At 39.5% G+C, this 22769-nt stretch overlaps 2 protein-coding genes across 3 annotated transcripts; one reads left to right on the forward strand and one right to left on the reverse strand.

Annotated features, from left to right (window-relative positions):
* Positions 1-1402: 1402 nt before the first annotated feature.
* Positions 1403-14384, reverse strand: LOC121654440 (A disintegrin and metalloproteinase with thrombospondin motifs 15-like). Its single transcript, XM_042008579.1, has 8 exons — positions 13159-14384; positions 9006-9138; positions 8702-8869; positions 5771-6054; positions 5501-5678; positions 5248-5420; positions 4201-4376; positions 1403-4061 (listed from the first exon to the last, which is right to left on the reverse strand). Exons 1-8 carry the CDS (start codon positions 14116-14118, stop codon positions 3272-3274), a joined length of 2862 nt encoding a protein of 953 aa, XP_041864513.1. The 5' UTR covers positions 14119-14384; the 3' UTR covers positions 1403-3271.
* A 1527-nt stretch (positions 14385-15911) lies between these two features.
* Positions 15912-22308, forward strand: stk36 (serine/threonine kinase 36 (fused homolog, Drosophila)). 2 transcript variants are annotated; one of them, XM_042008577.1, is made up of 20 exons: positions 15912-16218; positions 16299-16439; positions 16554-16631; positions 16705-16835; positions 16922-17171; positions 17853-17946; positions 18038-18219; positions 18305-18480; positions 18572-18677; positions 18802-18930; positions 19008-19184; positions 19280-19371; positions 19499-19562; positions 19716-19823; positions 19936-20010; positions 20110-20230; positions 20305-20431; positions 20528-20708; positions 20922-21862; positions 22058-22308. In XM_042008577.1, the coding sequence occupies exons 1-20, from the start codon at positions 16135-16137 to the stop codon at positions 22113-22115; spliced, it is 3315 nt and encodes a 1104-aa protein (XP_041864511.1). In that variant the 5' UTR covers positions 15912-16134; the 3' UTR covers positions 22116-22308. The 2 variants fall into 2 exon arrangements, with proteins under 2 accessions (XP_041864511.1, XP_041864512.1); XM_042008578.1 differs by having other exon boundaries at positions 20113-20230.
* Positions 22309-22769: the final 461 nt, after the last annotated feature.

Consider the following 22769-nt stretch of genomic DNA (forward strand, 5'->3'; position numbering starts at 1 on the left):
AGGCATGTTGGCCACCCATGCTTCACCTTTAAAACAGCTAAAGCTGCAGATGTGAGAACTGATGATTAATTCATACAAGGAAAGCAAAAAATTTGGACACTGATGTATTACTTTAAGGTCCTCACTTCATTTGCTTCCTCTCTTTCGTTTGTTTGATATTAATGTGGTATATAAATTAAGGAAAGTACAGCATTGTTAGCACTGTTAGAAGACTAGCTGTTTAAACAAAAGGGGAGGGGGTGTTTCTACACGGTTGGATGGATGGATGGATGGTGTTACGACCCCACCTTGAAATCCAGGGGATAAAAGGGGTCGGCAACAAAAACACACCAGATCAAACTTAAAGATATAGACACAGTTTTATTATAAACCCCAGGTTCTAATTTAAACAAAACCAAAGGTGTCCACGGTTCGGAATATCTTGTCCGGTCACAAAAAAGAAAGAAATCTAATTAACTAAAGGTGTCCTCAATTGAGGTAACAATTACAAAATAAACAGTTCTCTTTACGTATTATTTTTAACAATCTTTACCATTACATAACCCAAAATCTTACTAAACAAACTTCAAGCTTCTTCTGAAAACAAACCAAAAAAAATACCACAAAATAAATCAGAAAGCTATTTAAACTACAAACCAAAATACAGCTATAAAACGTACCAAAAACCCAAAAGCTACTTACAAACAATGAGAGCGAACAATCTCAATTTCACTTAATTTAAACACAAAGGAGTACTATAGGGAAAACTAATGACCAGCTGCCCCGAATGTTGGTGCTTCCTTCCTTATAAAGGGCAGGTGTTCCACGGGTTGGCTTGTCTGGAGGGCAGTCGTCCAATCAGGGAGTCAGAAGAGCAGGGCGGTCTCCCTGGTCCACAGCCAATCGCAGAGTTGCAATCACACAGGGCATCAGAAGAGCAGGGAGGCCTCTCAGGTCCACAGCCAACTGCAGAGTTGCAATCCCACAGGTGGCTTTGCATTTACACAGAACCCGGCCACAAGCCGGGGGATGTGACAATGGATGGATGATCTAATTCAGATTACTGAGGCATCATCAACCACAGCTAAACTGTAGAACGTTAATCTGTTTGGGACTTTGTCATCTCTGTCTTACACTAGCTTTGCTTTAATAACGCATCTTCCTGTAGAATGTAATGTTTGTATGAGCATGTCAGTATTTCTAAAATTGATCTAAAAATGTTGCATGATTCACACAGTCCTGACCAAGAGACAATCTATATGACCAGGTGTTTGGATCTTCCTATTCAGGCAGCTAGGGGCTGCTTCTAGGTGTGGCAACGGTCAACCGTGGCAGCCTCTGAAGAAGTTTGCTAAAACAGAATTTATACCAGAATTGAAAATTATCTTAAAAAAGAGCCAATGAAGGAGTTTTTCAGGGGAAAAGTGACTTTATTTGTCCACCAGCAGGCGTCAACAGGACCTTTAACTAACAACCTGTTTCCTAGCAGTGTGTTTATTGATCTGATTGGTTAAAATTTACTTGTGGTTGATGTGGTCAAACACTGCTTCATCCAAAGTTTTGACAACATCCAGACAGTGTAACTGGTAACTACTGCACTTCTGTCTGAAGTGTGGTTTTGTTGTCACCTTCCTATCAGCATCTTCTTGTCTCCAGCATATATCATCTGTGTTCCTACATTAACAGTGTGCAGTATATGCTAGTACACGTTTAAGAAATGTTAATAAAAATGACAGAAAAGAAGGCATTTCTGAGAAAAAGAATTCACACTGATATACAATAATGCAAAGATACTGATATATATTTTTAAAAAAGGATCAAGGTATCATTATTTTTAGATAACTGCTTTATTTTAGAATAAATATGCATAAGTCAAAGACTATTACAAATGTCTGTGTAAAAAAAGAAGTTTTAAAAAGTATTTACATTTTAACAGAGCTGAATGAATGTATACATGGTATACAGTACAGCTCATGTAGGTCATTGGTTTCTTTTGCTGTACAAAGTGCAAAAGCTTATTAGAAAAGTAGAAAAACAAACAAATATAATGATAATTCAATTAATGCAAGATTCATCCAGTAGTTGGATGCTGAACTGATCAATGTGGCCACTTAAAAAAGAGAAGTACGTAATGGATTACAGGATATCATCAAGAATGCAGAAGGATCAGCATGCTTCAGGCTCTGAAGCCTCGAATAAGGAGTTTCTGGGCAACACTTCCTCTGTGCTTTATTGTTTCATTAATAATAAATTATTGGTGGTAACTTTGCCAGACAGGCTTGATGTAATAAGGCTTCATGACCGGCTGAAGACTATAAAATGTGAAGACAAATAGTTGAGGTCAATTGAAGGCAGCAATGAAACATGCAGAACAAAAAGAGGCAGGAATTGGACCCTTTCTGAGTTTGTATGTATGACATCAGATTAAAGCTGAAGCTCACCCTAAAGCTTTTAGGGATCAAACCACTTGTCTCCTGCCCCCTTTTTGTTCTTTTTGGTTATAAAGATAACCAGCATGACTTCAGATTGTAGTTGTAACAACAACAAAAAAACCTCTCTGACGCAGACAAATTCTTCAAAAAGAAATGCTGAATTACTGTTTGCTTCTGTGAAAGTGATGGACACTTGAACACAGTGGCAGCTACTGTCAAAAGCTGTCTAGGGTTTTATCACTGTTGTGTCCTGACAGTTGGTATCCATTAGCTGTTCGCATTAGATAATTGATGCAGCAGTACAGTCTCTCTAGATGTTCCCTTTCTAAATGAATAAACCCTAAAAGACTATGTCACTTGGTATATATTATGCATGCCATTCCTGGGACACATTCTGTTTGAAAAATGGCTGGAGTCATTCTTTGGACAACTACCAGTAGTTGGCTTTACCAATACAGTACTGAATATCTGCAAGACCCAGCTAAAGAACTTTGATGTTCAACTATTATGACATTAAATGGGTTCCAGACTCATGCTGCAAAGTAGACTGATTGCTTGCAAATGGGCATTGTGTGTTGGCTGACAGAACGGAGGATTCAAATTTTACTTGACTTTCTATTATGTTATTTTCCCATCAGAGTTACAGAGTGATGGCAGAGAAAAATATCTTCCAGCATTCATCCTCCAGCTGTGACTTACTCTCCAATATTCTTGTACTCCTTCCAAGCAATGTCTGTCATCCTCTAACAGTCCAGCAGTGCAGGTGGAAACATCTGCATCTGACAGGCATGGTGTGATACTTGCAGGTGGATTCAATTCAGTCCTTTTAAAACATTAAAACATGTGTGTAGTTTGAGTCACTAACAAGGCCTTAGGTTACAGAAGTCCAGCTCCTGTGGTTTACGAAAGCCAGCGCAGTGATCCCTTGTGAAAATGTGCCCAGTCTGGCTTTTGCAGTGCAGTGATCGCCTCTTGAAGCCCTTCCCACAGGTTCGGGAGCAGGGCAACCAATTCCCAATATGCCACTCAGCACACGGCTCTCCACAAACCCTAGTTGCTGAAGGCCTTTGCGAAGGATCACAGTCCACCCCTGGCTTTCCATCTGGTATAAGACACTGCACCATCCTTCTCTGGAAACCCTGGCCGCAGGACACAGAGCACTGGTCCCAGGCTGCAGAAATCCATTTCCCAAGTGTAGAATCCTCTTTACTGTAGGAGCTTTTCAGGGTGTCTCCTTTCTCTTTGCTGCCATCCTCTACCAGGACACTATTGTGGGTGCTGGCATGCCCATCCTTCTTCAGAGTTTTGTCCTCTTTGGTCTGACGAGGGAGGTAGAATGAGTAGCGGATGCGAGGAGGTGTCATCTTGCCTGCACACAACACCTCTACAGTCAAGGCTTCTCCGAGCGGTTTTATTGCCTGCAGGGTCTCTGAGAGGCCGGATGTGCCGCTGTAGCGCAGCAAGCTACTCTTTACAATGATATCTTTCTCACCAGCTGACACTATATAATTCCCATTGAGCAGGTAATGGCCTTGACTGTTCTTCACTGCCAGATAGTTGTCATCACTCATCATTCCTTTATAGCCTCGCTGACGTATGTCTATGTTGGCTGCACCAACTGGTAACATCACCACAAAGTTGTAGCCATGCCTGCATACCAAAACATTTTACAGTCAATGAGTTTATTATGATTGAGTTAGGGTGATGAAGTTATGCTTACGTTAGACTAGCAAAAAGAACGACAAGTATTCTCTTAAGGCTGTCTGATAATGATGAGGGTTTTACTCACAAAGGCTTTGTGAAGAGTCCTGACACCTTCTTGCAGGCCTTGTTATCACCTCCACAGATTCCACACTTATCAAACTTCTTGTTGGAGCCAATTTTGCCATCACATCCAGCCTTAATGCATTTCCCTTGAACACACACTCCTGTGGAATCTGGTGAGCATGGAGTCCCATCAACAACCTAGGAAACAAACTTTAAGATTAACTTTCCCCAATCAAAAAGACCTTTCTTAATTGGAGATAAAAATCAAACATACTTTACAATAGTTGAAAACACTGCAATACAGTCTATTATACTTTGGAGACTAAAACTTCAGTTGACGTGTCAGTTTCTGTGACTCTGTAGTGAAAACATCCAGCTGCTGCATGATTCAGGGCTTCATGTCCCATATGTGCCTCTCCTCTGCAGACAGTGTAGACTGAAGTGTGAACTTAGTCTCACTGTTGCTTAAGCTCACCCCACACCCTGCTATCTGTAAGAGATAAACTGTCCTCCTGTCCTCCTTCATTCATTCCATTAATTTCTGTACTAAGACTAGAGGCAGCTGGCTGACATAATTCATATTTTTTTTTCCATAAAGATGATCATTGTTAGCTTGGCATCCAAAAACAACACATCTTAGCAAGTATCTATATATGCAATATTTGTCTTCCATGTCTATCTACAGCATGTTGTCTACTGTGTTTCAAGTTATGTTTCATGTCTAACTTCATGTCTATTAACAGCACATTGGAGTGAGGAAAAAATGCACCTTTGTTCAGCTGTACACTGCTTGTTGTATGGTCTGAATGACAGTAAAGTTCACTTTGATTTAAACTAATTTTAACCCATTAAGACTTGATGTAACATAAGAATATACCTTACCTTACCTTTTTTCACATTTTAGTTGGCAATGACAAATGCAAGTTTTTATTAAATGATGTTGCATTGTGTTGAGTTCATCTAGCTGATTACGCCTTAAATAACAGTGTAAAGTAATTACATTTGAGAGGTTTACAAGTTACATGTTGTCAGTATAACAGTGATATAAAAAACTACACTTGCTATTTACCTTTGGTGACAGGACATAGAAGTAGCCAGTTCCATTTGCCCTGCAGATGAGTTTACACCTGTCTTCTGTGGAAACTCCAGAGTACTTGGGTACCCACATCACAGGATGGGTGATATGGTTACTGTTGAAACCTTGCCCAGAGATCTCACACTGCTCTTCACGAAAACTCTTACCTACACATAGAGGAGGAAGAAACAGGTAAGAGGTGGAACTGCTGTGGGACAGGACTGCATCTCGTTCAAGTTGCTCCTACCTGTTTCAGGGCAATGGTTCAAGTTGCAGGAGCGATATCTGACTCGAACCCCGCGGCAGTATTTACCCCCATTTGATGGAACAGGATTGTTACACTCCCTTTTAGACAGTTGGGCACCACCTCCACATGTGCGTGAACAGGAGCCAAACAAACCCCACTTACCCCAGCGTCCATCCACCTGGAAATACAGATAATGACAATAAAAATGTCCATTAATGACATCCAAGTATGTGCTGATAATTAAGAACCAGGTCATTATGTGAGTCTTACTTTCACATTGTGAACCTGTTGGTCAGAGCAGACTCCTCGGTCACAGACCTTTCCTTCACCACAGTGGGTGCCATCTGCCCAGGGAAAGTGTCGAGTCATACACACAAAGTGGCCACTGGACTTTCCTGTGCACCACAAACGACTGCACGGTGACTGCATGAAGAGACAAGGCTTGGAGCCTTCTCCAAAGGCAAGCTCACACTGACGGTCAAGGCTGTAGCTATCTCCAGGCTGTACATCAGGAAGAACTAGTGGTTTCTGAGGCTGGTCCAGCAAACATTCCCCTGGAAGATAAATACTCAATAAGCAACACAATTACTTATTTTTACCAGCTATACATGAATGAACTTGCATCCATTTACAGTTACAAGTTTGTGAACTTTTTGGAATTATTGGGATTTCTGTTACTCATGTAATGTAGCTTCACCTTTATCTAGCTCTCCCCTGAAGTCAGCAAAAAAGATATTGGAAAGGTAAGCTGTCAAGATAACTTTTCCTAAAAAATGTTCCCAAAGTCTAGATATTGGCAATGCTTGCTCTTTTCAAGAAAAAATAGTTTGTGCAAAACAACACCTCAACCACCTTGTACAAAAGCCCTTTGGAAGACCTTTAGATGTCTGCAAAGATCACACCAAGAGCACGAAGTAAGGTCCTGAAAGAGCAGCAAATCAGCAAACACCACAAGTAATATCTACAGTTTCTAGATATTTCTGCTGGTGCATTTCAGATGCAGTTTTCATCTGTTCATGGTAAATAGAATACTAAATAAGACTTAAATGGAAGAACAAAATACAACCAGAGCTACAAAGTGAGGTAAGTCTAAATTTTGCAAACAACCCCAAAAAACAACACTTTGTATAAAAATGCGTGTGAGACTAAAGAGGAACTGTTAATGCATAAATGCACAAAATAATTTTTAATAACTAAATCTCTACTGTGATGCATGAATGGCTACTTTACTATGTAGGGGTATAGACATCTTAATCACTGAGAAAACCATAAAATTGTGTTAGTAAACCTGTCCATTATATAAGGTTTGGGGATGCTGGGTGAAGCAATATGAGAGACCTGAAGCACATAGGCATGGTGAACTTCATGTCACTCAGATGTTGATGATCAGACGAAGATTCAGTTTTTGCTCAAGATGTCATCAGAATAATTGAATGTACTGCAATCAATGCAATCAATATTTAGATATAAAAATTAATAGTACAGGTCAAAGGTTTGGACACATATGTTAATTCAAAGTTAAGGGGTAGGTGTGTCCAAACTTTTGAGTGGTGCTGTATCTTAACCTTGTCATTAAGCACATGTGTGGGTGGGATGGTTGGATGTGGCAAGCAGCCAACTCCCTTGTATTTCTTTTTTGTTTTTTGTTTTTTTCTTCTTTTTTAAGTGGAAGCACAGCCTCTGTGTGCATTGGGTTTATGCCACATTACCCACAGATACATACACAAAAACAAGAATGAGCACCCCACACATGAAGCCATCCTGACCCCATGCCACCCCATCCAACCTCCCCCACAAAACCAAAAAGCCCACCCTTGTTGCATGACTTTCAGGATCAGTAAGTTTGTATACAAAAACCCTCTGGATCAGAATTTGAAATTACATGCAACTAACAAATAGTGCAAAGTTCAAAAGCATGGTCTAAATGACACCCAGAAATCTTTAAATAAATGGGCTAATCATAGATGCTCATTAAACTCAACACAAGTTGAAGAAAAAGGTTGCAGGAGGAGGATTTTATTCATCAGAAGCATACAAGATTTATACCCTTTATGGGAAATGTTCACATGCAAAGGCAGTTTGCTCTAGGCAAAACTGGGATCCCTGACTCTGTTTATTATAGTATTTGTGCTGCGATGAATGCTCAACAGATAATAAGGCTGTGAATGAATGAGTAGCAGCTGGTGGCAAATTTGTTTCCTCCCATTTCACCACAGATTTGGCAGAAGAAACACACTGATTAGCTGATAACACACTGTTCTATATACAACTCACTCTACACTGCATAAACTAAACCTCTCCTCTTCCTTCCTATTCTTTCTGCAGAGAGTAATCATGGAAAACAATAGCTGGTGGTGTGTATTTGTGTGTGTAGCCAGAGGAGTAGGTAACAAATGACTCTGGAAACAGCACGATGTAAAAATTGCCTCAAACATGTTGTGACATGCCCCCCCTCCCCTCCCCACCTCCAAGAATGGTATTTCTTGCATTCTCGTACCTCCTCAAAAATGGACAAGGAGCAAAGCAAAAATGTTTTCCTATTTGTAGTAAACCTGCATGGGAAACACGGGGCAGATACACCCCTCATCCAAACCACTGCGGTGACTCTCCTAAGAAAAAATACCCTGTAATTTGGGGCAGATGTGGGTGCAGTTTTAAAGCAAAGATTTAGCATCACTGCAAGGCCAAGTCCTGTGGTATGGCCTGTTTGGCAAACAATCTGCATCCAAATGAATATATTTCTCCTTGGTTATTGTTAGTCTTTCCTATGAGCATGGTAATATTAGAAGCTCTGCTCATGTCAGATTTGAAGAACATGCTTCAAATGTTCATCCATTCCCTTGCATGCATTTTCTTTTTATTTTGTTTTAAATAGTTAGGAATTAAGAATGTTTAGTCGGAAAAATGTGACAAAAAAATAAATAAATTAAAACAACAGAAAAGAGCCCAATTTCCACCTAATCTTCAACAGAAGTATGAAGGTCATATCTTTATGCCTCATATGGTAGAAAGGTAACTGAACAGGCAAAGTCAATGAGGATGTATTCTCCTAAAAATATCAAAAATCTGCAAACATGTTTTTTTTTGTTTTGTTTTTTTTAACACCAGCGTTTACAGATCTTCAGTAATGGTCAGTTCAGTTTCTATTTTAACTTTGGCATATTGGTTGCAGTCTAAAAGCAGGGAACCATGGAAACTCACCATGCCCAGCATCCAAAAATTCAGTGATGATAGCAGCACTGCACGGAGACCAGGGGCTAGTGCGGTTGATCTGAATAAGTGTAGGAGACATCATGTGGTTGTCCTGTAGTTTCCCAAACACATCTTCACAGGCCTTGACATTGTCATGGGGCATGTTGAACACATGTCCTGTCGAAAGGAAGTGGGATGCCAGATACTGTTCATAATTACATAGATTCTTCTATTAGTGTTTATGCATAAACAACATAGGAAATATTACAGTACTTATTTGTACTGAATGAGGGAAAGTCATGACTAGCCATACCAAGCTCATGAGCAGTGGTGAAGGCTGAAGGTAGACCGTCATCTTCAATCACAGAGCAGCTCCTCTTTGGGTCACACATGGTGCCAACATCTGCCATGCCGAGAGTGTCACAGGTGGAGGCTCCACAGAGGTCCTGGATGGGAAAACAACCAACATTTACATCAAGATGTTAAATCTTTACAGGATGGAAATAAGAAACAGTTCAGTGCTAAACTTGCAGTAACTGATGATGTGACCCCTCCGAAGCTGAAAACCATTTGTAAACAGTACTGAAATATACCCTTATACACCAAGTTAGAAAGCTTGTCAGCAAATGGTTGCATTAAAAAATGCACACATGCAGGCTTTATGAAGCAACATCAGTAGAGATAGATACTGAGTTAGAATTATTTTCCCTCTTATGGTGCAGCTGCCAGCTGGAGTATAAGAGGGAAAATAAAGGAGAAAGAAATATGACAGTCCAGTAATGGAAAATGATTTGCATATGCTTGCAAAGGAATCTCAGCACAACTGGTCCTATGACTTCATTGTAAAACCTAAAGACTGGATATTGTACAGGCTAAGCAATACAGCCCAAAAATGCAATTATATTCAACTGACAAACATCTAAAGCACAACTTAATGCTCAAAAGTTTTCATATTGAACATTTAGATGTGTTGTGGAGGATTTTGAGCTAATTTGCACATTTTAAGCGCCACAAAAAACAAAACCTTTGACCATCTGCCTGGTCCTGTAACTAGACTTCAGTCCAAAATAATCTGTCTGTCCATTTAAGGTATTTTACCAAAAATGCCAACTGCATGTACCTCAAAACATGGTTGACAGAATGTCACCAACTTTTGTTGAAATGATCTTGGGGTCTAAGTGTTTTATTGACTCATTATCTGCAATTTTACACTATTACTCCATTTTCTGAGGGCTGGAACTACCTGCAAAGATTAGACTTGGCACCATTACTAGAAACTGTCAAAAGGTAAAATTTGAAGGATGACACACCTGAGTTAAAAAAGTAATATTTCCCTTCCAGACTGGAATTTGTTTGAAACCTGTCTATATACTCATGATTCTTGCCCAGTGTGGTTTTTGTAGTGATGTCACTTTGTTGACAGACTTAAGCAATGAATTTGTCTGAGTATAATGTTGTCACACACAAAAAAAGACAAGTTTATAAAAGTAGGATAATTAAATTGTCCACAACTGTCGCCTTGTTGTGACTGAGGTAAGTTTTTTTCTGGACATTGGCAAAAGATCTAGTATAATTTAGCACTGCCTTTTACTACCCACACTTTAAATCTTTTTAGTGGGCAACAGTGTTTAGAGCACACCTTCTTCTATGAGGTCATTTAACTGTCCCCAACCATAACATTTCCATGCCAGAGCAGAGTTTCCAGATGACCTATTTCTCTACCACAGGGTTTTTAAACCCAGTTTTAGTCAGTATCCATTTGGAGCAGAACCCCATCATCACAGAACAAGTTGGACAGTGAGGACCATAAAAAAAAATCAAATAAATAAAAACTGCCCATCTGCCTGGTCCTGAAACTGCACTTCAGCAGTCTACTTTCCCAAAAAACATTGAATCCTAGTGGTGGTCAGCACAGTACTGGTTTGATCTCACATAGCCTCCATAAACTGCATGCAACCATAAAAATCTGGGCCAAGTGAGGACCTCTTACGTTATGAAAAATCATTCCAAGAATAAACCGCAAAAACCACAATTTTGGCCGGTGAAAATTTAGCCCATATGTGCTCATGTGGAAGATGACGTGAATATGTGGGCCAGCTGAGAAAAAAATAAAAACTGTAAAATGAACAGGGAAGAACAACCATGTCGGGGAGTTTGTTCTTTGCTATGACCTACTTCCCACATCTGTCATCTATCACTGCATTTGTGTGTGTGTCTGCAGTTCAAAAACAATAGTTCCCTCAGCAAACAATTCTTTTATTTTCTGTCTAGCCTATTACCTTTGGCACTTTGGGTAAAATATTAAAAAGTAGTGAAAAAAGAAATAGCTCATTTATTCTGTCTAATATCAGCAGTGCTACAGAGTTTATGACATCCAGACATGGGTGGACTCCTTTCTTTCTCAGCCCTCTATCTACCAAGCAAGTAAAGACAAACAAGCTGTGAGCTAAAAGCACAGCCATGTCCTCTCTCCCAAGGGAAACATACAGATTTAAAGTTTGATTTAATCTTTTGGCTGCTCTTGTACAGTAATCAGTCTGTGTGACTTAATGAACTGAGTAATCTTGCAACATTCTTTTCACAGCAATCAGGCTCTTTGTAGAGTTTAAACACAACCACAGTCGACTCTGGACAACATCAAGTTGGTCTTCATAAAACCTTGAAAATTACACTGTGGGCTGGTAAACAGCACACAGTTTATGAGACTTAAATGCCCACTGAAAGTTTTGGTAAAAGAAAAGAAAAGAATAACAGACTAAAGTGACTAATTTTGAGTTACAATGTCATAATCCTTAAGATGGACTTTTGCCTGAATGTGTGTGCAATAGCTTTGAGGCCTAAAAAAAATGATGTGACAGAAAATTAAATGATCGTTCGCTTATTAATTAATGTGTGGAGGTTGTTTTTCCTCATCTGTTTGTCTGGAGTGCTATAATACTGTGTTGTTTCCATTTTGGTCATTTTCTTCCATCACTCTCATCACATCAGTTACTGATTTACCATCTAGCGGTATAGACAGAAGCTCTGTTTGATAGATGAATGTGGTATTAGGTGTTGAAACACGATGGAGTAGTACTTAAACACTTACATTTCTATTTGTTGAATAATGCTGCACTGTGCCTTTCTATCATGACAGTGTTTACCATTTGGTTCCTCCTGCACAGCTTATATAAGAAATTCCATAAGCAGGAATCAGTTTTTCCAAACAAAACGGTCAGGACCATTAACAAGAATTATTTGTAAATGTAACTTTTTCTCTGCTTGCTGTTTATGAAACTTCTGATTAAAACAAAATAGGTCAGTCATTCGTATGTTAACTCAAACAGTGATGGAATCCCTCCATGCCGGCCTTTCTGCTTTATATAGCAAATTACATCTACATGACTCACTGTAGGAAGGGCCCAGTACAGTTTAATGGGGTCATCTGAACTGCCTGTGGAGTTTATAACTTGAGCTCAGCATGTGGCACAAAAATCCAGCAACACTAAATGTTGTATCTAAAATACTTATTTGGAGAATGGCTGACCACATTTTGAGGTGCCATGCTCTAAACATGAAAAGTATGATGTATAAACACAACATGCAGAGCAAATATAGCAGAAAGAATGAATGCCAGAGGAAGTGTATGTCAAAATGACTACGTAAAGATGTAACTGCAGGTTCTCAGACTTGGATCCAGCAGATCCCTTGCAATCATCCCTTCAGGGGCCTGTTTAATAAGAATCAGGCAAGGGTGGTGAGTGGGGCTGAAAACCCCACAGCTGGAGGAGAACAGGAACGGCTGAGAGAAACAAGACATATCCGACAAATGCATCGCTGAGGGCACTGACTTGTCATTATTTTTGTTGCAATTGCAGGTATAACAAGTCCACAGTATATGTCATGTTAAGTCACATTGGCCAAAAAGTAATTCAGCACATTATTATGTTCCATTTGGCCAATTAATTCTGTTGGCAGCAACTTTAAAATAGCACCCTTTGAAACAATACCTGCACAAGATCTTTCTAGTTTTCTAAATAAATTTATGTGCCTGCTGGATTGATTTGTCAGCTTTTTTTCCTATGGGTTTTCATCGCACTGACAAATGAATGTGAGCCATGACTTCATTTCTGACCCCTGTGTCAGCCAACAAATATTTGGGAGTACAGAGAGAAGTAAGAGGTGGGATCCAAGTCTCCAAAACTACTCTCTTAGGATCCATAAAGAGCAATCAAGACCAGTGTTCTCTTCAGTTCAAGTCATTTCCTATGTGACCATATATCAGTGTCACAAATAAGGAAAGTGTCACAGCAAATCAGCTAAATGCAGGGGGATGTTGAGAAGAAGCCTGTCATTTAAAGTTAATATAACTGCAGGTACTTTTATAGGTGAATTATATATATATATATATATATATATATATATGCTTTGGCTACTCATTTCTGTGCATTTCGTTGTCGTGCTTAATTTTTACTCCCATATTTTACCTGTCTAGTGAAGAGAATCGCTGTGTCCCAGTAGTCTGGATGCTTATCGTTGTTTTTATTCATCTTTTTTTGCCAAGTACAAAAGTTCCGCAGCGTCATGGCTGCGTTCCCGGACACCTTGGGTCCTTTGTCCTCCTCTGATATAATCACAATCTTCACAACTGTAATACTGATGGCGTTCAGAATGCTAGGGTGCTTGTACAGCCTCGCTGCCACTGACATCAGTGTCAAGAGGTAATGTTTCAGGTCATCTCCGTGGAACTGCGCCATGGACTCGTCTGCCACTACGAGCGTTTCCACGTACCTGGGGACTGAGGCGAACCTTTTGGCTCTCCCCATCCTTTTCAGCATCGTTTCGGTTATATTGTTGTAGTTCGTCAGTCGCTTGTATTTCTCCAGTGATTGTGCAAATTGGAGGCTTAAATCGCTGTCCACTGCGCACCTAGAAGCTGAATTATGCTTGAGGCTGTTGCTGCTTCTGCGCTGGATGATGTGCGCGCTCTCTGCGCTTGTGGTGTCATTTCGCGCCGGGCTGATAAAATATTCCCATCCTTGGAATCCAAACGCACCGTGTAAACCTTTGCAGAGGCTTAAAGCAGCATAGGAGTATGGGTCGGCGTTGACATATCCGGAGTAAAAACACCGGCTCAAGTCAGCGCTGACATCGGTGTTGAGGAACCAAAATGCGTCTTGGCTGGAAATAGAGGGCGCAATGAAACTAGAATCTTGGTGTAAATCGACCACTAATTCCTGGTGGAAAGCTTGTATCTTTATGACACTTTTTCCATTAAGGGTGTCCACGTCGTTGTCAAAATCCATTGTGACATCGTTATCTAATGTAATCGGAAAGCAAATTTCACTTTCCAGGCAATGGACAAGCTTTAAGAGTGAGACCCCAAAGTAAATGAGAAAAGTTCTTCTGATGAACATGACGATCTTTGCATTCAACAAAGAATGCATTGACCAACGGAGTAAACAAATGATAATAAATCTGCAAGTTCAGTGGAAGCGAGGCGAGCCACAGTTCAGGATGAAAACCATAATCCAAAGCGCAGGGATCTACAACAATGCAGGTCGTGCAAGTCCACTCAGAGAAAACTCCTCCCGGTCATGACCCATTTCCATCCTCCACCTGTGAGTACTGGGTCGAGTGCTGCCTTATGTGGACTTTATGCATTTTCGGCATGTGCAAAAATATGGAAACACAATCTCTCTCCCCTGTGGGGGGAGACTGAAGACGCTCATTGGATGCGCATTTCATCTGAGGGCTTTTTCTGCCTACTCGTTCTCAACTCTACAAACAGCAGGTCTATAATCATGTCTCAGTTCAATGTGATGAATAAGTAGATCTTCCACCTCGAACCGTAGCCGCACAAAAATCTTCGCGGCTCATCAAACAGATAGTAAAGTTTATTTAGGCCTACCCATTGTGAAGATGGGATTCTTTAAAACGACACAACAAAGTGACATATTGGTTCAATATAAATATTAATCATCTCTATTTCTAGGGTGTCATTACTAGAGGATTGTGGAAAGATGCTAAATGGTGTTAAATATGATACACGTCACTAAAATATTCAATCTAAAGTTCCTCAGAAGAATATTAGTCTGTAGGGATTCTTTAGTTTTCATCTCTTGATTTCGTTCTGTGTGAATCACATACGACATCTGCTGGACAAAAAAATGAATGGAGATATATTTTGAACAGTGTGCAGCTCCATTATTAATGCCAGGACCATGATGTAATGCAGTGAAATACATGACAGGATGTGAATAGGTTAAGCAGTTCTTGTCTATTAGTATATTAGAATTTTTGTTTAAACAAACAGTTGTTTCTTTATTTTGTTGTTTTTTGCTTCGTTTTCTTTGTTTGCTTTTGTTTTTTGTTTTATACACTACCAGTCAAAGGTTTAGACACACTTTCCGAATAGGGTTAATGAGTAAGAGTGTCCATATTTTTGAAAGGTTAATATCCACCTCACTGTAAAGTTTAATGCATTGTTAGAGATTAAATGCACCAATTTATTAGACTTCTTAGCATAATGTGAATTGAATTATCATTACAGGTGTCACTTAAGTCAATCAAGTCTGTAATAATAATAATAATAATAATAATAATAATAATTAAAACAGTTTAGGCTGTCCCACTTGATCAAATATGGTTAAGAATAATGGAAGGCACTGGTCAATTTAGTGCAGCCATTTAAAGTTATTAAATTATTAAATGGGAAAATGAGTAATTAAAGGATTCAAATAAGTATTTCAGTTTCACGGGCTTAGACAGAAATATAAGGGTTATAAGTCTCATTCTGTTTGCAGTAATCTGTCTACAGTAATCTAACAAACCTCATATATATATATATATATATATATATATATATATATATATATATATATATATATATATATATATATATATATATATATATATATATACACATGAATAAACTACTTCTAACGTGTCTCCCTCCCTCAGACAACACCTGTTTCCTTTGTTTTCTATTCTAAACCCGTTGCTAGGAACGCAACGGTCGTTGCTATGTCAAGGACCCGTGCTTGTGTGTTGTCCGCAAAAAAGCCAGCTTAAACTGTGACATTTCATTGTAAAATAAAAATTTAATTGACAGTTGGCTTTTAGTAGAATTACTTAAATCCCAAGCTCATCATTTATACTGAATATATATCTATAGAAAAATCACATGTATTCTATATTTTATTACTTTTTTTAATTGGCAGTTGAAATATTTCAGTACAATCGTGTTTGTAGCCACTCGACAGAAACTGTTGAGCCCCCTTTCAAAAAGTTTTATCATTTGGTTTTCAAGATAACGTCCGGCTTGTTAAGTTAAACAAACAGTTAGTGCTATTTTTATTTGCAAATCAGGACTAAAACAGTTTTGTGACTTTAACTTACCGATGCTAATAGTATTGAAGCTCAGTTTGTTTCGGATTCGCCGTTAGCCCGTTGTCGCCGAGATGAATTCGTACCATGTTTTGGAGTTGGTGGGAGAGGGTTCGTTTGGACGAGTTTATAAAGGAAGAAAAAGATTTACTGGCCAAGTAAGCTTTTATAGGAAGGCAGACATGTTTTAGTTTTGTTTAACTACACTGTCTCACTCGCTTTCCATTTCTGTAATTAGGTGGTGGCTCTAAAGTTCATGCCAAAAGTTGGTAGATCTGAAAAGGAGCTCCGAAGTCTTAAAAGGGAAATAGAGATTATGAGGGGTCTTCAACATCCAAATATTGTCCAGCTCTATGACAGCTTTGAGACTGAAACGGAAGTATGCCTATGATCATCGCTTTAAAAAACACTTATTCAACAGAAATTTTGATATCAACGAGATAATTTTATCTTACAAACGTGTTTGACCGTATTCTTTTCGTTGTTGTAACAGGTTGTGGTTGTAACAGAGTTTGCAGAGGGGCAGTTGTTCCAGATTTTGGAGGATGATGGGAACTTGCCAGAGAGCCAGGTAAACACTGTAACTGGTCATTTTAATTACCACAACTGTACATGGTTTGCATTGATTCTTCCTTTCTTCCAAGGTGCGTGAGATTGCCTGCCAGCTGGTCTCAGCTCTGTATTATTTACACTCCCACCGCATTCTTCATCGCGACATGAAACCACAAAATATCCTTATAGGGAAAAGTGGTGTGGTGAAACTGTGTGACTTTGGGTAGGTTTATGCTATTTGTTTTAATTGAGAAAATGTCTATCTTAAAAATCCTGCGAAATATTCAATTTCACGAAATTTTATTGTAGGTTTGCCAGAGCCATGAGTGTTTCCACCTTGGTCCTTACTTCCATCAAAGGAACACCACTGTACATGTCTCCAGAGCTGGTAGAGGAGAAGCCATACGACCACACTGCTGATCTCTGGTCTCTGGGCTGCATTCTTTATGAACTCCACACGGGGGCGCCTCCTTTCTATACTAACTCCATGTTTCACCTGGTGCAGCTCATTGTGAGAGACCAAGTTAAATGGCCAGACTCTATGAGCGACACCTGCACGGTACTGAATTATTTTGTTATGGACAGATCATAGTAAAAAATGATGTAAAGTTGATGTTTTCAACAAGGCAATGGGATTTAAAAATGAAAATATAGTTGTTGAAATTGGTGGGTATTTTAGATGCTAAAAATACTGACGTAGCAAAATAATGTAGCACTCTTCAGTTAATTCTGAACTTCAATGAAAGGAAACTTAAAAAAAAAAAACACTCATTGCATGTGCTGTTGTCCTCAGAAGCTGCTTTGATATGGATCCTAATGTATTAATAATCAGAAGAATCACAGCCAGGACAAAGAGGTTCCCTGTACTCATGTCAGTAAGAACTGACTGTTTCACACAAGCAAAATGTTGCTCTAATCAGAATAAGAGACATTTTCTAAATTTAATGTTAAATTAATGTTAAATGTTTCCGGGATATTGGGGAGCAGAACCACTTTTTATTTATTAAAGATAGGAAACATTTTCAATGCTTTTATGTAAACACACATCTCATCTGATTACTTTGTTTAGCATTCATGTTTTCTAATGAAGCTAGATTGTCATGCAACCACAGTGAGTTACATCTGGAGGCCTGATGAAGGAGTTAATGGACACAAATCATTAAGTGTTTGGATGTATGATAAATTTTAACATCTTAGTTAAGTGTCTAAAATAATGTTATTATCTATACTGTCTTCACAGAGTTTCCTGAGGGGTTTGTTGACTAAAGACCCTCAAAAACGGTTATCATGGCCAGACCTCTTACACCATCCTTTTGTTGCTGATGGTGTTTTAGGTGATTCTTACAACTCTTAAGCTTTTATAAAAAACTTTAATATTGTTCTCACTGTTGTAATAATTGTATTTCTGTAATGATGTGTTGGCAGTGTTGTCGAACACAAATGTCAGCCCTTTGACAGTCACGCCCAGCCCAGATGTGATGGCGCTGAAACTCAAGCAGGTGGCAGAAAAGTCTGTACCAAATATGTACCAAGAGAGCAGATTACTACGAAAGGTCAGAGAGCAGAGGGAGAACAAAAGGAATCCAGCAGGAAGTGACACTGCAAAAGTAAGTTTCTAGTTTATTTTTACATTAAGAACTTTTTTTTTTTAACTCCTAGAGGTGCTTTTGCCTGTTTTGTGTACATTAACAGAAAAAGAAGGACGGAAATGGAAGGGTCAGCTCTGCCATGGCAACAGCATCACCTATGAAGTTTATCTGCAATATTCCCTTCAGTGATGTTTCTGATGCTCCTGGTCCATCGGTTGTGACAGCTGCCAATGAAAGCGTTTACCAGAAGATTCAAGCTTGCACGAAACCAAAGCAAAGGTGTTTTAATCTAAGTTTAGAATAAAGATTAAACTTGTGCTAGTAAAATATACAGAGAGACATTTTAAATTTATGGGAATTTTCTCCTCAGGGGTCAGATCAGCATGGACTATGAGCAGGAATTTCCCTCAGTAGAGGTTGGACCGCGACTAGTGCTGAGATGCAGCAAAGAGAGTCTGGTCACACTGCACAGGCAGGTCAGCTGCGTGCCATTTAGACATAGCTGTTGTATTCTCTTGCAGTAGAAATTTGCTTTGCTGATAAAAGAATTGTATTTTACAATAGAGGAAATATCCCTGACTTTCCCTTCATGCTCTTCAGGATGTTGAAACAGAGGTGTATTGGAAGAATCTGGTCCAGGAATCAGCCTCAATCAGGCTTTTAAAAGAACTAAACTACAGAGACATTATACCTCAAATTAAATCCAAGATCGCAGCATTTCAAGCTCAGGTAATATTTTTTTTAACTGAACAATAATTCGTTCTTCTTTTAGATAATTTTGCACTTATTCTTTTTTGTGTGTCCAGCTTGCAGGAGGCATTGTTAAAGATCTGCAACAGATCCATCAACCACTAAAGGTCGTGCATAACCTGATACTGACTCCTGACCTCGATATGCTCGACCACATTGGCTATGAACTACAGCTACCACGACTCCTCTTTGACCTTATTCGTGATTCTGTTGGAAGCCCAGGCTTCACCAAGGTTATTCCTCTGTAATGGAACAGTACCCAATGATGCATTACTTTAGCAAAAATGTAGCTGAATCTCTGTTTTTTTTTTTTTTCTCTCATACTCAGCACCAGTGGAGTATCCCAGTTCTTGGAGAAATGATTACAGTGCTCTTGATCTACTGGGGGAGGCATTGTGACTGGGTGGAAGAAGAGCCTAGGTTTGATTATCCTTTGTTTTATCCCCTTGCTACAGGTCAATTTGCTTGTTTGTTTAATACTGTATGTGTGCAGGGTGACTATTGCATTTCACTCACCTACTGTATGCTGTCATCTGCTCTTATGTAGTCTGCAAGAGTTCACCAAGCCTTTCAACACAATTCTTAGCCAACCAAATCTGATTGCGCTGGCAGTAAGTATCCCTTGACCTTTGTTATAAGTAAATGTGAACTATGTTGTTCACGCTTCTTCACATGCAACATATTTTTTGTCTTCAACTGTACCTCTATGGTACAATAAGCCGCTTTGCTGTGTGATATTAATGCCTGTGTCTCTTTTTGTTTAGCCACTAGCTGCCTCTGTTTTGTCTCTCTTCACACAACATATTGATGTTGTTGTTGATCTGGAGAATATAACTTCATTGCTGAAAACTCTTCTTTTGGACTCATGTGAGGTACTGAATTGTTGCATAATATGCTTCTTTTTTCTTTTTTTTTTTCGAAGAGCATTTAAAGTGGTTTGCAGTTTTCAGCTTTGTTTTTTTTTTCCTCCCTCTGTGTTGTCAGCTGCAAATTTCACCACCATCAGGATGGGGGCTCTATGATGGCCTCCTTTCTTTACTTCTACACACACTCTATGAGGTTAGACAGCAGCTAAGATGTGTGTAAACATTTGCTTGGATTTATTTAAGAGGCAGACTCTTACCTAACGTCTGGGCTCCACCTCTTTGTTTCTTTTAGCAGCATGAAAATGCCCCAGTACCTTCTTGTTTGGATTCAGTTATGTTTGTGAATCTGTGGAAAACAATCAGTACTTCACTAGCAAGTGGAACAACAAACTTGGACGTTTGTTCAGCAAATGGTAAAAATACACATCTGCTAGAATTCACTATATTTAACACTTTTTGATGTTAAAATTTTTTTCCTCTATTTCAGGTTTGCACTCCTTTCTGTCTGTTGTGCTGTTTGTCTTCACCAAGGACCCATACTCGTGCATTCCTCTGTTTTCTGACAGTGAATCAAAATGCGTACACACATTGGGCCAGCTCCTGGGCGATGACGGGTTAGTTTTTCAGTACTGCTTCAGTTGTATTAAAAATCTTTGAGCAGCACATTTACAATACCTGGAGCTTATATCAGTATCTTTTATTCCTCACAGTTTGGATTTATTTACCAAAGACACTCCTTGGGGACCTGCAGTGGAGCTGACTCGTGACAGCCTCTCTTCACTGATCTGCCTCTTACTGTGTTTTCCATTTGCCCTGGACCTTCCTTCCCACACCTTGTCCACCGTTTTGCAGTTGTATGACAGCTTCGGTATTGTTTCAAGTCTCCTTCAGGTTAGGGCCTTCCCATGCTCCAATAAAGATCTGACTGACAAACATGATTCTCTGATGTAACACCAGTTAAATCTTGCTCTACATTCATGCTTGGCATACAGTAATACACCTCATAATGTCTTTGTACCTCCTTGGGAGCACCATGTTGTTTTGCAGTTGCCTTCTTGATGAGTGACAAGTTGTCTGTGTGATTTGTGTTTTTGTTGTTGGCAGGTCATTCAAACTCTCCCTTCTTCACTGCTAGAGCTGCCTCTCTCCCTGCTAAGCCGTTTGCTCTTGTGTGATTGCGAGCGCTCTGTTTCCCAACTCAAAAAAGCTGCTGCTGGCTTTTTTTCATCACCTCTGGACATCCAACCCACCACCACAACACATCAGACTCCTTTAGCCAGAACTGCCAGCTCTCTCCTGTCAGACTTGCTGCAACAGGATGTACTGTGGGACTCCGCTGTAGAGCTCCTTACTCTGTTATCCCAAGTAGCTCGCTGCAACCATCAGCCTGACTGCCCTCAGCTGTATGTGCAAGCCTCAGTGCTGCAGCAGGCTCTGACTCACTCATTTGACCGGATCAAGGCTGCCACCTGCAGACTTCTGGGAAATTTAGATCCATTTAGGCCTCCAACATCAGACACCCTGCTGCTTGACTTATTCAAGGGCATGATAGACTGTCTTTGTGATTCTAGCATGCCAGTTCGGCGGGTGGCTTGCAGGGCAGTTGGGAACTGGCTGGGCTATATTGCAGTGGAAGCAGGGTTTAAAACAGGAATGTCTGATGGGAATGGCACAGACACTACGGGGTCAGACAAAGAGAATGAACAAAATAAACATCTGAGGTCGCGTATTGAGACAGGAAGTAGTTTGGCAACAATAGAAGAGCAGAAGGTTGATGATGAAGAGTGGAGCAAATGGATGGAAGAAGCCAGCAGGTCAGTGTCCATGCTGGCAGTTCTGCTCACCGACCCTGATGCCCTCACACGGCGTCACTGTTGTGCTGCCCTGGGAAACCTGGTGAAGGTCGATGGTGCTGTGTCCTTGTTGTTGGAGGAAGACGTGTCCAGCTTACTTCTGCAAGCCGCATGCACAGATCCCCACAATGCAGTGAGACAAGCAGCCATTGCAACTCTGAGCTTATACAGAGAGCAGGATGCTATATGTCAGGTAATGAACAAACAGGTTACGGGAGGGCAAATGTCAGAATAACTGTTGCATGTCCTCATTATAAGAGGAAAGAAAATCCTCTCACTCTTCTTTAAAGGCTTGCTTCATAGTCCAGGTGTTTTGCATTGAGCTTCATCACTCATACGTTATTATACATTTTTAATTGAAGTCACTTTTTTTTACATCTCTTTGACGGTTCGGATTTCCCATGATGCCACGCTTTTTCAAGCTTCACAACATGTCCTTCCATGATCTGTCTATTAACAGGTTATTGGACAGGTTGAAGTATCTCCAGTTCACCTGAATGAAAGAAGAATCTCTCATGTGGTCTAAACCTAGTGTCATGAAACAACATGATTATATCTCCTGTTCATTTATTTATCTTTCTTAAAGAAAAAAAAAATCTTGAAAATTTCCTTGGTCTTACATTTAGACACCAACCGTTTATTTAAAAAAGGAAAACATTTTCATTATAATTGATAGACAAATTATTTTTTCCCTTCTCAAATTAGTGAAAATAAAAACACCTGCATTACCTGCCTGCAATAATAGTAATGAATAGTTGTAAAAGCCGCAAACAGGTTGGTTAATAAACCCTGACCTTCACTGATGTTGATCTGATCACCATTATATGTTGGGATTTTTATACATGTATGCTATATACTGTAGTGTGTTAGTAAAATAGTACATATTTTCAGCATTTGTTTTGTTTTTTATTAATTGTATTTCATTTTTACATATTTAAATATATATTGAAAGCCTAAACATTAAAGTTGTCTTGTGTGGAATTTAAAGCCATTAAAATCAGGGCTCTCAAACTCAGGTTCTGCAGGGCCACTGGCCTTCAAGTTTTCGGTGTTTCCCTGCTGCAACACACTGCTTCAAATGAAATTGATTTAACATCTT

This window comes from Melanotaenia boesemani, chromosome 15 (genome assembly GCF_017639745.1).
Source record: "Melanotaenia boesemani isolate fMelBoe1 chromosome 15, fMelBoe1.pri, whole genome shotgun sequence".
NCBI classification, from domain to species: Eukaryota; Metazoa; Chordata; class Actinopteri; order Atheriniformes; family Melanotaeniidae; genus Melanotaenia; species Melanotaenia boesemani.